The sequence below is a fragment of the Podarcis gaigeae genome (genome assembly GCF_964106915.1).
Source record: "Podarcis gaigeae genome assembly, chromosome: 9".
NCBI lineage: Eukaryota > Metazoa > Chordata > Lepidosauria > Squamata > Lacertidae > Podarcis > Podarcis gaigeae.
Window position 1 is genome coordinate 29,467,575 of NC_139685.1, and position 13,840 is coordinate 29,481,414.

The 13,840-nt window shown below is 42.8% G+C and overlaps 1 protein-coding gene and 1 long non-coding RNA gene across 2 annotated transcripts in view; one reads left to right on the forward strand and one right to left on the reverse strand.

The window, feature by feature from the left end:
* Positions 1-3,018: 3,018 nt before the first annotated feature.
* Positions 3,019-13,840, forward strand: part of LOC310852558 — a 30,824-nt gene continuing 20,002 nt past the window's right edge. Inside the window, exons 1-2 of the long non-coding RNA XR_014568261.1 lie at positions 3,019-6,841; positions 6,882-8,810. This is a non-coding gene — a long non-coding RNA (uncharacterized lncRNA). The remainder of the gene's footprint in view (positions 6,842-6,881; positions 8,811-13,840) is intronic.
* SLC25A4 (solute carrier family 25 member 4) lies at positions 3,825-8,170 on the reverse strand. Its single transcript, XM_083756006.1, has 4 exons — positions 8,030-8,170; positions 6,301-6,787; positions 4,910-5,050; positions 3,825-4,326 (listed from the first exon to the last, which is right to left on the reverse strand). Exons 1-4 carry the CDS (start codon positions 8,138-8,140, stop codon positions 4,169-4,171), a joined length of 897 nt encoding a protein of 298 aa, XP_083612132.1. The 5' UTR covers positions 8,141-8,170; the 3' UTR covers positions 3,825-4,168.

Sequence of the window (13,840 nt, forward strand, 5' to 3'; positions counted from 1 at the left end):
ATGTATTGGGCCACCCCTGAGCCAAATAACAAACCAGTGTTAAAATGAGAACAGTATCCACATTTTTCTTACCAAGGTAATGCCTGGGCCACAATGACTTGGAAAAATGAAGGCTCACTTTCATTCAGAAGTTTTCAATGCTGGGTTGCAGATTTGAAATCTCCCTTCTAATAATGTCCACAGCTCCTAATTAGCAGAGAGCCTTTCTAATTTGAAATCAGGGAAGGATTGCCAGAAACTAGGACAGCTGAAAGCTGTGCATCAGCATAATAGGGTGCTTCATAATTTGCTCTTTTCTTGTTTTAGGCTAAAGTGTGCTGTACATGGCTATTATGAGGCCTCTGGAGGCACTTAATTTAGCAGAATGCTCTTAACCTTGTCTTCAATCAGTGTATCGCTCAGAATTAACACACATCTTGATGATTATGATGCTGGAAAATGCATCAAAGTGGCCAAGGATTGAGGATGGTGGCATTTCAAGAGATTTAGTGGACTCAACCTAGAAATCTTATTTGGATAAAATACTCAAATGTCAGATAGCAAAAAAGGCACAGGGAACTTTGATTTATTTATTTTTTTACTTGAATGGCAATTCTCTATACTGTACAAGAACTTTTTGAATTATGCCTAGAGTTGTTGGCTACTGTGAGGTGTCATTTTTTTGCTGTCAAGCCCATATCATGTCTGTGGCTTACAGTGACAGTAGAAAACCTCTAATAATTTGTGAAGAAGGCAGCTGAGGGTTGAAATGGAGGTGGATGGTTGGCATATTCTTCCATTTCCAACAAAGGATTTCTTGATACTTTTGCCTGTGTAGGAAACAAACAACAGCTGTAGCAGCCCTTTCGTAAATATGAGATTTTACTGCCTCAGTTCCAAGCTAATCTCCATGTAGCAAATGCAATTACTGCATTTACTACAGGAAGCACACTGCTCTGTTAACTTACACATTGCCAAATGGCAACACATCATTTGTACAACTCTCATAATAGGATTGTTTTGCCGTCGTTTGGATGCATGATTAGCAGTCTGCCTTTGTGATTTTAAGACTTTCTCTGAACAGGAAACATTCCCTCTTATCCCAGCACCTGCAAGCTGGCAGCCTTCAGAGGCCTCTGTCTGGGAGCAGAGCAAGCAAGCGTAGGAGCAAAACCAACCCCAACTGGGCTGTCCAATTCATGATGCAAAGCTGCTTCAAGATTGTCTCATGCCATGTCTTTTTACAAGTCTTTTTCCCAGCTGTCATTTGGTATGGCTGGTACAAGTAAAGCTGCTTTTGAATTATGGTGCTGGAGGAGACTCTTGAGAGTCCCATGGACTGCAAGAAGATCAAACTTATCCATTCTTAAGGAAATCAGCCCTGAGTGCTCACTGGAAGGACAGATCGTGAAGCTGAGGCTCCAGTACTTTGGTCACCTCATGAGAAAAGAAGACTCCCTGGAAAAGACCCTGATGTTGGGAAAGATGGAGAGCACAAGGAGAAGGGGACAGCAGAGGACGAGATGGTTGGGCAGTGTTCTCGAAGCTACCAGTATGAGTTTGACCAAATTGTGGGAGGCAGTGGAAGACGGGAGTGCCTGGCGTGCTCTGGTCCATGGGGTCACGAAGAGTCGGACACAACTAAACGACTAAGCAACAACAACAACAAGTAAAGCTCCACTTTGTGTATTGTGGGAGCCTTTGAAGCTGCCCAGGGTGGTGTGGAGTGACACTCCTAAACATGAGAACTCTGAAGGCATGGATTGGGCTAGTACAGAGAATGTGTGCTATCTCACATCAGATTTGGCCAAAATGGCCTTTGGAAGAGCATCGTGTAAGCCCTGGTACCGTTTTTAATCGCAGAAGATGTGGGTGAATTAGGCACGTGCTGCATGTATAAGCCGTTGTGTTTAATATTTTTGTAAAAAAGGGGGGTCTTTTTTAAAAAGGTTGGGGTTTTTTTGGCACTTTGATATAACTTGGGGCTTGGACAAGCCTGCTGAGACCTTTTTCTTGTGTACGGATGGAGCTCCTCTTGCTAATTATCAAGGTTCTAGCCTGAATCACAGGCATAGAGGGAATGACAAGGAACAGATCCCAATACATTTATTATGCTAAGCAATTTGAACCTGAACTGCAGACCACAAAGTGCTAATCTATAATCCACTGTGGCAGGAGTTAAAAATAGTCTATTGCTGATTAATTTTCCATCAGCTTCAAGATGCTGCTTCCGCTTCCTATAATTACAAAAGCAAAATATAAACAACACTTGACAACGGTGCCACTGCACCAAAAGTGTCACAGGCAAGATTCCTCTTAAGCCATGTGTAGGCAAACTAAGGCCCGGGGGCCGGATCCGGCCCAACTGCCTTCTAAATCTGGCCCGCAGACGGTCCGGGAATCAGCATGTTTTTACATGAGTAGAATGTGTGCTTTTATTTAAAATGCATCTCTGGGTTATTTGTGGGGCATAGGAATTCATCAGTGGGCTGGAAAAGCTTGATTGCTAGATTGTTACATGTGTCATGGTAGGCAAGTATAATAAATGGCCCGTCGTATTTGATGATAGTATGCTGCCACATGTTCAACAAATACATTAAAAACACAAGACGATTTTGTTCTTAGTGCAGAAATAAATGGAATTGCAGTGCTTATCTGGTTCATTATAGCATGTGTAAAGTGGTTGAGGGGCCACATTCACCTTTGACCCAACCCTCTAGTGGGACACATGCCATTTTGGGTGTGTTATGGTGCGGTATCCCATTACCTCAACACATACTCTCACATGTGTATATGCAGATTATAGGATAGGAGACAGTGAACTGCCCTATTCATAACTGACCTAAGATCTTTCACCATTGGTTTATATGTGTCTAATCTGAATAAGAAGGATATTCACAAGTGCTTTAGGCTGCAATCCTATAGCTAGAAATTGTTGAATGAATCCACTAAATTCAGTGAGACTTACTTCAGACAAGGCATGTATAGAATTATCCTGCAAGTCTCTTTTTTAAAGAAAGTTATTTTCCTTTGCTTTCCAGTAATTATTTGATCAGGGCATTTAAGATCAGGTTGTTTTTCTTAAAAAAGTTTTCTTCCTCACTTCCCCCATTTTCTTGTTCTTCATATATTAAATTTCAGATAAGTCAACAGCTGCCTATTACGGTTTTCATGCACTTTCCCCTTAAAGTAGTTGAAAGTTGTTTCAAAAATATTTTTATTTATTTGATGTCTGTCTTGTTCTTACATGCATTCCCTCTCTTCTCCCTATACCTTATTCTCAGAATTGTTGATTGTTTTCCAGCTTCATAAAAAGTACCTACTGGGATTCTCATATTCCTGCCTGCCCTCATCTGAGCCTGTCTGGTTTTCTTGTGAGAACAGGTCCGTTCTAGCTATACAGGTACGACAACACCTGCCCACACTTAATCTTCACTTCCAGTAAGTGCGAAGGGAGGACAGAAACTAAAACTAAAACCTTTTAGTTTAGCAATTACACGAATGATTAAGCGCAAAAGATAAAACTTGCATAATTTATGTTACACAATTTTAAACTGCAAAAAGTGATTGCCTGATTTTAATCCAGAGAAATTACAGAAATCCATTGAAATTATGCTTCACTTTCTGTAGTTTGTTTATTTAAAGCACTTGGGCTTCATACCTGTATGACTGTACTTCCCATGACATATTTTTTGGCAGTGTTTGACATACGCAGGTCAGAACCATTCACATGGTGAATGGTTTTTTGGGTGGCACAAATGCAAGGTAACATGCCCATGTTTTCCACAGTCTTTGAAGCTACCTTTAGAAATAAGAGCCATGCAGGAAAAGAAAATTGGCAGAGCTTTGATTTAAATAGTATTTATTGAATTCACATTTCTAGTTATCTGAATACTGTGTAACTTGCCGCCTTCAGGAAACGCACTTAAATATAGGAATATATTAATGGATCTTTGTCAAATATATTTATATATACAGGTGCCTCTTTAGTTTTTCCATACAAAAGAGTTTGGCTGTAATCTAATGAACAAACCATTGATCTATCTTACAATGCTGCAACCTGGTCTCTGAATTGGATTTAACCCACGAAAGCCATCTCTATTTCCCTAGGAAATATTTTGTTGCCCGTTAAACCACATGTAGGTACCTTACAAAAGAGAACTTTCATTTGAATCAAGCCATTTGAGTCTTAGACGTATTTCTTGATCTCATCATACAAGACCAATACGAAAGCACCACCCATGCCTCTCAGCACATTGGACCAGGCGCCTTTGAAGAAAGCCTTGCCCCCTTCATCTTTAGCTATCTTCTTCCAGCAGTCGATTGTGCCTTTGTACATGATATCAGCTGTGGAAGACAAACATGGACAGGTAAAACATAGTTACATTACCTGGAGAAAAAGACCATCGCGATACTGCCATAATTCCCCACCCCTCCCAAGACCTGGAATGCAGTTCTCTGCTCTTTACTTGCTTCAGAAGGAGGACAATGAAACTATAATTTCACCAGCAGCACCACAAAGAAACCACATTCAAATTTGTCACCAGATTCTGGGAGTGAAAGAACCTTCCTCCCTTTGGTTTGTATACACGCATACTAAAACTCAGTTCTATAAAACAGGACAAATGTAGATAAATATAACTTGCCCAAAGACTGCAGAACAGAAATAGCACTGTACTATTAATGCACTTTACTACAAAATGTAAACATACACCAAACAGAAAAGCTGTAATATAAAATCAAATGGCATTGCTCAAGGAAACTGCAGCAATAATAATATTACGGTCAATTGCACCTGTGTCTCTGTTTCAATCTAACCTCTTAAGAAGGAAAAGTACTTTGTTTTTAAGGCTTCTACCTTCCCTTGAGAATTTAAAATGGAGGAATATTTTTTTAGCAACATTACAAAAATGTAGGGTTATTTTCTTACCTCCTTTCCTGCCAGACTGCATCATCATCCTACGTCGGACAGTGTCAAAGGGGTAGGACACCAGCCCAGCTACCGCAGTAACAGTCTGTGCTATCATCCAGCTTACTATGATGTGTACATTCTTTGGATCAGGCAGCATACCTACCATTGGGAGTAGATTACCCGAAGACAGGAGAAGGAAGAGGAAGAGGAAGAGAGAGGGGTGGGGAGAGGGTGTTATCAGTACCACTTTATCAATTCTACCTCAAGCAAGACCAATCATGCCAGTTAAGTTTTGTTTTACACCAAATCAATCCAAGTCACATGACAGAGATTCCTGCATTGCAGGGGGTTGGACTAGATGACCCTTGGATCCCTTCCAACTCTAAGATTCTATTATTCTAGACGTCAGCAGCTGCAGTAGAATTCCAAGGCGAGTCATTTTGCACGCTGCTTTGGGAAGACGTACATATACGCAGATGCTGTTGTGTTTTCAGTGCCTAGAATGTATAGCTTTATCAGATAGCAAGTGCATTCGTACAATCCTTAGTTACAGGAAAGTTTGGAGTTGTCAACCAAACAGTTAAGCCACCCTCAGATATACGTAGATGCTGAGTAGTCCACTCAATTAGCATCCTAGCCTTCCTCCAACAAGCTCAGGTGGCAAACATGGGGCTATCTCACTTTATCCTAACAGACCCATGAAATTAGGCCACTCCCAAAGTCTCCTTCTGTATACTTCAGGAATTTAAGCCCATATATTCACAGTTCAAATCCAGCACTCAAACTATTACACTACAATGACACTTTTTGGGAATTGCTTCTACTGCCAGAACTTAACAACAGAGTAGGAACCTAAGGAAAGGTATTTTTTTTACTAGGTGGGAATATTTAGCTTTATGTCTAGAATATCCATATGTACTGATCTCTTGGCCAGTTGGGCAAATATTAAGAGATGATTGGTTGAAGGAGACTGAGAAGCTTGTATGATGAAAGTCACAACAAGGGTAGGATAGGGTATCTGAGTAATGGGGCATGGGAAGGGCTGCCTGATTCCCTATGCTGGCAATTAAAAGAGCCTTACTAATCAGTGCATGGCCCTATGAAGTTAACTCATAACTACATATAATACAAATTATACCCATTATAAATATTTGAAAATACTTGGATGAGGAGGTGGACATTTAAGAACTGCCCTGTTTTCTTTCTTTCTAAGAAAAGGGAGAAAGATGAAGCACACTCCAGACTTGTCTTAACTAGAAATACTTACCAACCTATTGAAGCAAGAAGAACCCTCTTTTGGGAGCATGTTTAAATATTTCATATTCTACATTCAGGGAAAATGCTATAACTCATAGAATCTAGGCTGTGTTTTGCTACTCGGCTAACATCAAGTGGCTTCCCTTTCTTACCCTTAGCTGTATCATAGACGCCAAAATATGCTGCTCTGTAGATGATGATGCCCTGGACTGAAACATTGAATCCCAAGTAGAGACCCTTCAGGCCATCAGATTTGTAGATTTTGGCAATACAGTTGCCCAGCCCAGTGAACTGCCTTTCGCTCGCCCCTTTGCCCACATCAGCAGCTAGCCTGGTCCTGGCAAAATCCAGCGGGTAAACGAAGCAGAGAGAAGTTGCTCCTGCAGCACCCCCAGAGGCCAAGTTGCCGGCAAAGTAACGCCAGAACTGCTTGTGCCTGTCCACACCCCCAAGGAAGATCTGCTTGTACTTGTCCTTGAAGGCAAAGTTGAGGGCCTGGGTGGGGAAGTACCGGATGACATTGGCCAAGTTGCCTCTCCAGAAGGAAATGATGCCCTGCTCCTTGGGGATCCGTACTACACAGTCCATGATCCCCTTGTACTGCTTATCAGCTGTGATCTGTTGGCTGGCATGCTGGACCTGTTAAAGGAAGAAAAGGGATGGGAAGAAAGAGAGAGGGAGAGAGGGAGGGAGGTGGGAAGGAAGGAAGGAAGGAAGGAAGGAAGGAAGGAAGGAAGGAAGGAAGGAAAATCATTGTGGCACATTATACACAACTTCTCAATTGGAAGAAATAGCCAATCCTACCTTGGCACCTGCAGCTTTATCTTTGATTACTGTTTGGTGCCAAAGTTGGCCATCCGCTTGAGATTAGCATCACTTGCTACAACACCAGGGCATAACAGCTGCACATAATGTGCAACTATATTAACTTGCTTGACCATTAGAAATGGAAAGTGGAAGAACTGTAGTTGCACCTCCTTCCGATCAAACAATTAATCCCCCCCTTCACATATGAAGTTCTTGATAGGCTATGGACTAGCTTGATTTTCTCTATTATACACACACTTTCTTTTTTAAAAACCATGGTGATTCGGTAGCATATGCAGCATTAAAGGGAGACAGGCTACATATGCAAGACGTCATTCTTCCATTTATATGGCCCTCCCAAGAACTCATGTCCTTCAGTTGACCTCCAGTTAGCTATCAGGCCACTGATCCTAGTAGCAAATAGCACTCCCCCCGCCCAGTTTAGTTCAAATGAAGGAAGCTCACCCTGATACATATATGGTACAAAACACCGTTCCTTTCACAATAGTTTTTTAGTGTATTTTTTTTTTACAAGTTATTGGACTTAATGGCCACCTGCCATATACGTGCAAGCACACACTGAAAAGAAAAGAATAAAACACCCAAGATTTCAAGGCATTTCCCCCAATGCTCAGCACACTTGCAGATCTGTGCTATAAACAGAGCCAAGGAAAAAAGAGCTGCGCTGGTCTTGTGTAATCAGAACTGCACAACTGGAGTTTCCATATTTAGTCACTTCAAGCTCTAGCCCATCTGACAGTAGAATTCCTGCTCCACTCCTGAGTCACAGGAAGATCCTTTCCTTAGAGATACAGCCGAGCAACAGCTCTTGAGGGCAGGAAACTTAAGGCATCGCCATCACCAAACCATCACCACTTCTAACAAAGGACATATGAATTTCTAAGCCAAAAAAACAACTTGTTGTCCTTGTTAATCTGGAAAGAACGTCCCTACCAATTACTTTTAGGTCCACAGAACGATGCAACCTTTCCAGGAACAGGTGCGGGTTGACTTTTTGGGCAGCTTATTTTGTGCACGCGCAAGCACACCACTTTAGAAAACCAACCTCCTTACCTGTAGCAGCAGTTTCACTCTTTCAATAGGTGCTACGGCAGTTTTGGAAATGGCAGCAGCAATCCCACCAGCCAAGAAGTCCTTAAGGAAACTGAGAGCTTGGTCAGACATGATGGAGGCAAGTCAGAGCGACACACCAATCGCCCCCTCCTCTTTTCTTCCTTTTATTATTTGTTTTCCTTTTATGCTAATAGAGGAGCTGTCCACAGGCACCTCCCCACCCAGCTGCGCCCCCCCAACCTAAAGCACCCGCGTTCCAAATGGACGGACCCTTACCCCCTTTTCAACTATTTATAGCTCCCCCCTGGGTCTCGCGATAGCCGGAGGGGGCCGGCCGGGGGCCGTTCCGCGCGCACATTGGCTGGGACCCCCCGTGAGGCGAGGGCACCGGGGCAAAGCCGCCATGCTGCTCTCCCCTGAAGGGGCAGCCCTGGCGAGGGGGACGTCTCGGCAAGGGCAAAGTAAAGTTATCTGCTGCTCCCTGTTGGAGAGCGCAATGTCACGGCATGTGCTCGCACTATTATTAATAGCACACGGGGCGGCCCTGGCCGGGGGGGGGGGGGTGAGGGGCGAAACTGACACACTCTGGGCGGAAGAGTTAACCCTTCCACGGGGCGACCGAAGTTCTGGCGAGGAGGAGCGCAAGCGGCGCCGCGGGAAATGCGGAAGGGCACGAAGATGCGCGCTGCGCCCTCGCGCTGGTGGCGCGCGAGTCTGTGCGCGCTGTTACAACATATGAAATAAAAGAAACCCGCCCTTCTTCCTCCAAAGAGCTCAGCAGGTGGGGTTCCATTTTTTAGCCTGCACAGCAGCCTTATGAGGTAGGCTAGGGAAGCTGAGATACAGTGATTGGCTGAAGATGTATCTGCCCGGGGATGGATTCAGGATCTTCCCGGTCGGTTTCCTTCCTACTGGGTCACACTCGTTGCACCCAAACATTATTATTTTCAGTTTGTAAGGCCACTGCACTCTGCCTCGCAGTTCTATATCTATATCTATATCTATATCTATATCTATATCATCTATATCTTATCTATATCTATAATCTATATCTATATCTATATCTATCTATCATCTATCTATCTATCCATCTATCTATCATCTATCTATCTATCATCTATCTATCTATCTATATCTATATCTATCTATCTATCTATCTATCTATCTATCTATCTATCTATCGAAGTAGAACACAGACATTGTGGCTCATAGCCAGATCAGATCAGGTTCTTTATTATGCACTCCCTAGACCTGAACAAGCTAGTGGCCACTGACAGCCCTGTCCTCCATTCACCTGCTTTTATTTCCTATTTAGTATAATTAGGAGTGTGTTTTCATATGCCCTTTGCTTTGTCTTTCTAATTCTCTATTGCCTACTCTGGCTGGCAGCAGCCCACCAGTGTCTGGGACAGAGACCTGTCTCAGCTCATCTGCAGAGATCCTTTAAATGTCAACTTGTACCCTTGCCCATGAGAAGCAAGTGCTGAGCCATTTAGCCATGACCTTCCTCATGTACACATATGCTTTTGCCTTCATAATTTACTTATTGTGCATGGTGAACTCTGAAAAGTAATGAAGTAAGGAGTGTGCGTCCATATTTAAGATGCTGATTAGAATATGAAGGGAGACCAATGAGTTTTCTTGCAAAGCGCAGAGCTGCAGCTTTAAAGTTCCACTGAGAGAGAGTCTTTCTCATGCCAGCAGTTCCTCTCCATTCATGGATGTAGTGAGGAGGAGTTATTGCTCTTTTCCTAGTAGTGCCTTGAAAGGAGAACCACTGCATGTGATCAGAAGGCAGGTGTCACTTTTAGGTGGAAAGGAGGCTGGTGGGAGGTTCCAGGAGCATATGACTAGGAAATGGAAAGTTCATAACCCAAAATATGAACTATAAGTACAGGAGGTGCTTGTATACAGTATAATCCGGTCACTGCCTGACATCATGGATCTTGTGGATGTAGGCATTTCAATCTGGGAAGGCAGTCCATTTAGGAGAAGGAAAACTCTGACCCTAAACCTTGCAGAATATATTCAGGAGAAGAAAGGCTAAAGAGTAAACCCTACACAAATCCTAAGATGGCGCCTTGTACATCTCATTCCGGCAACTTCCACAACAAAGCTGGTGCCAAACATATTGCTCTGCTTTCCTTTGGACCATATCAGTGAGGCTGATGTCATCTGGGCAGCCCAAGACCTCTATGCACACTGCCCCGGCTTGCACCCTGGGGAGGTCACTTCAGTGCCGCTAACACAGTGGTTTGACTTCACCTCCCAGAGGGGCACTCCATTGTCTCTTGAGACAGACAGATGGCAACAACCATAAAATATTCTCATACTGTGTATACAGCATACATTTAAAGCACAATTCTCTAGCCCCTTCCAAAAACATCCTTGAAAGCACAGCCATACATTGGAAACTGAACAGAATCCATTCCGGAAGTCCGTTCAACTTCCAAAACATTCGGAAACCAAAGCGCGGCTTCTGATTGGCTTCAGGAAGCTCCTGCAGCGAATCGGAAGCTGCAGATGCCCCATCAGACTTTTGGGCTCCAAAGAACGCTCGCAAACCAGAACACTCACTTCTGGGTTTGCGGCATTTGGGAGCCAAAACATCCAAGTACTAAGGCGTTTGGGATCCAAGGTATGACTGTATTTTGTTACGGGTGGTGGGAACTGTAACTCTTAGCTCTGTGAGGGGCAACTACAGTTCTCATGATTCTTTGGGAAGAAATGCATTTTAAATGTGTTTTAAATTTATGATGTGTATGCAGCTTCACATCCTTTGCATTATTTGCTGGACAGGAATTTTCACAAAAGAGGCTCAGGCTGTGTGCGCACAACATTTTATTCTAGAATCAATGTTGACTACATTTTTTCTATGTAGTCCACACAGAATCTAACATATTTTTTGCCCCTGAAAGTTTGGGGGGTTTTTTGGGGGGGGAGCTCGTTGCAGATTGGTTCTGCATTACTCCATTGTGTGTCCATTTGAAAATGGATGTAGGAAATTCTGGCAATGGGTGGTATATACAAGAAGCACAATCACCACTTCACCTGCGGCATTTGCAGGGAGGAAAAGGCATGGAAACCTAAGTGTATCAAGCAAACACCTTTGTGGATGGTGCAAAGGAAAGGAATAGGAAAAGTTTAGGCACCATGGTTGTCAACTTCTGCTCTACTTGTGAACCAGTTTTCCACTTTAGCTTCCAGTGCAAAGTATGTAACGTAGACACCACTGCTATGTAAAGTAGTGGTGCAACTATAGAGAAAAATGGCCAAAGGAAGTTATTCATGTTTATCAAAGCTTCAGGCTATGTGTCGCTCTGATTTCCTATCTCTGCATTATAAAGCCCTTTTCTTTATTGCATAGAGCTACTTTAAATACGTTGGGCATCTCTTACAGATCATCACAGCCAACTTTTCTTGCATGAGAGTTCTTGTACTTTAAGCAGCTGTACAGAAGTGGGAACAGTTTGCCATTCTAAGGTGGCAAAAGCTCTCCCATGCAATCTTTAAAGGTACAGGAGTCCTGCCATCCATTACATTTTGTCACCCCAGATCAATGCGGTTTCAGTGATGGGAAGGATAGGGTTAATTAAGGGGAGTTTTGTTGTGAAGAGGCAAGGGACCTTATTTACCTGGGACTACTTCCCCTGAGTTGACCTGTAGATCTCTCAGTAAACTGGCTTATTTTAGCACTGGCCTTCTGAGGTCAGATGACTTTTCACCTGAATAATAAGGTACAAAGCCAAAACTCAAGGACTTCTGCTGCTTGGAAAGCAGACTGCTGTAGCAACTGGATTCTCTCTCTGTTCTAAGACAAGTGACCTGAAATAACCTTATAACATATTCATTGTAATATTATCCCTGCCGTGCATCTCCGGAGAGACCCGTTTCCATCTTAGCCATGCTAAAATCACTATTATCTACCTTAGCTCTGGAAGATATGAATAAGGAAGAACAATTTTTAAAACTTCCACACAATTCTGTTTCAAAATGTACATTCATTCCTCAGTGACATTCATCTTCTATTTTGTACCTGCAGCTAAAATGTTAATAGTTTCAGATTATTCTGGTATTTGCCATCTCTTCTGAAGTTCTAGCATTGGGACTGTGGCAGGAGTGAAATTGTCCAAGTGTCTAAAACACCTAATTCACTTATTGTAACTGCATTTATTGGGAGATAAGACCTACCATTGTCAAAGTAAGGTTTGCTTAACCGACAAGCAAAAGAAAGCCAACATGTTCTTTGATAGTTCATGATCACATCAAGAAATAAACTTTTGGGATGTTCAGCTTTTCTTATTCTGGTAATGTCCTCAATTGCATCTCGTTGCCCTAGTCCCAATGCAATATATACAAGCACCAGAAGGTTAAAAAAAGGTAAGGTAAAGGACCCCTGGAGAGTAAGTCTAGTCAAAGGCAACTATGGGGGTGCAGCGCTCATCTCACTTTTGGACCAAGGGAGCCGGCATTTGTCCACATACAGCTTTCCCGGTCATGTGGCCAGCATGACTACTGGTGCAACAGAACACTATGACAGAAACCAGAGCACATGGAAACGCCATTTACCTTCCTGCCACAGTGATACCTATTTATCTATTTGCACTGGTATGCTTTCAAACTGCCAGGTTGGCAGGAGCTGGGACAGAGCTACGGGAGCTCACCCCATCGCGGATATTCTAACCACTGACCTTCTGATCGGCAAGCCCAAGAGTCTCAGTGATTTAGAACACAGCGCCACCCGCATCAGAAATGGCACCTGGAAGCTCTGAGCCACATACTCACTGGTTGCTTACATAGCGAAGCAGCGACATGGCCCTTTCTCCTAACTCATATATGTAATATGCTCCAAGGAGACACATGATTGTGGTGATGCTTGATTTGCTTAATTCTTCCCCACAGACAGAAGTGATAGTGTGGCAGTGGGGAGATGTCCCCATGGTTGTATAGCAATGTAGACTACCAGCATCATATGTGATGGTTTGCAAGTGAGATAAAAAGAAGCAGGAAAGGGATGCAATGTGAAGGACTCCTAAGCAGTGTCTGGATCATAATTTTATGCATTATGGATATTCTGCAAAAGGTGATGCTTCATGTGAACTGCTCATACATTGGAAAGTTCATACAACCAATCTGATGTGCTGAAATGCATTGCATAAGGGAACTTGTGCTGGTGTCAGTATTTAAAACATAGCCATGCATGTGACTTCAGGAACAGAGCCAAGATCCCGGGTGTCTATAACGTCACCTGCTCTGTGTCAAGCTGTCACACAGAATGGTGAGCATAAATAGAACAGAACTTCTGCATGTGATTTCTGAGCAGTAACCTTTTCCTTTTTCATTTCTCCCCTTCCACATTTTGTCCAAAGGCTGCATAGGCTGCTGCTGAAGCAAATTAGCAACCTAGTGCCATTTTGTGTTCCTGTCTCTGTTGGCAACTTTCTAGCAAGCCTATAATGAAGTCAAGCAAGTTCGGAATCAGTAAAATTACAAGCTGGTAAATAAGCTAAACTAAACTCTGGAAATAGTTAGCAAGGCTATAATGAAGTTGAGTAGGTTAAGAATAAATTACAAGCTGGCTAAAACAATGAATAAATCACAAGGATCAAAATTTGGAAATTTATGTTGCACATATGGGGACAAATTCACACAAAAATGCTAGTGAATTTTCATGAGGATTTAAAAAAAGAATGGAAACTAACATGGAAATGTGTAGAACTTAAATTAAGAATGCAAATATTCGAATCTAAAATGGATATAGTCACCAATCCCTGGGAGGGATGTGCCTACATTGTAAGATTTGTAGGAGCA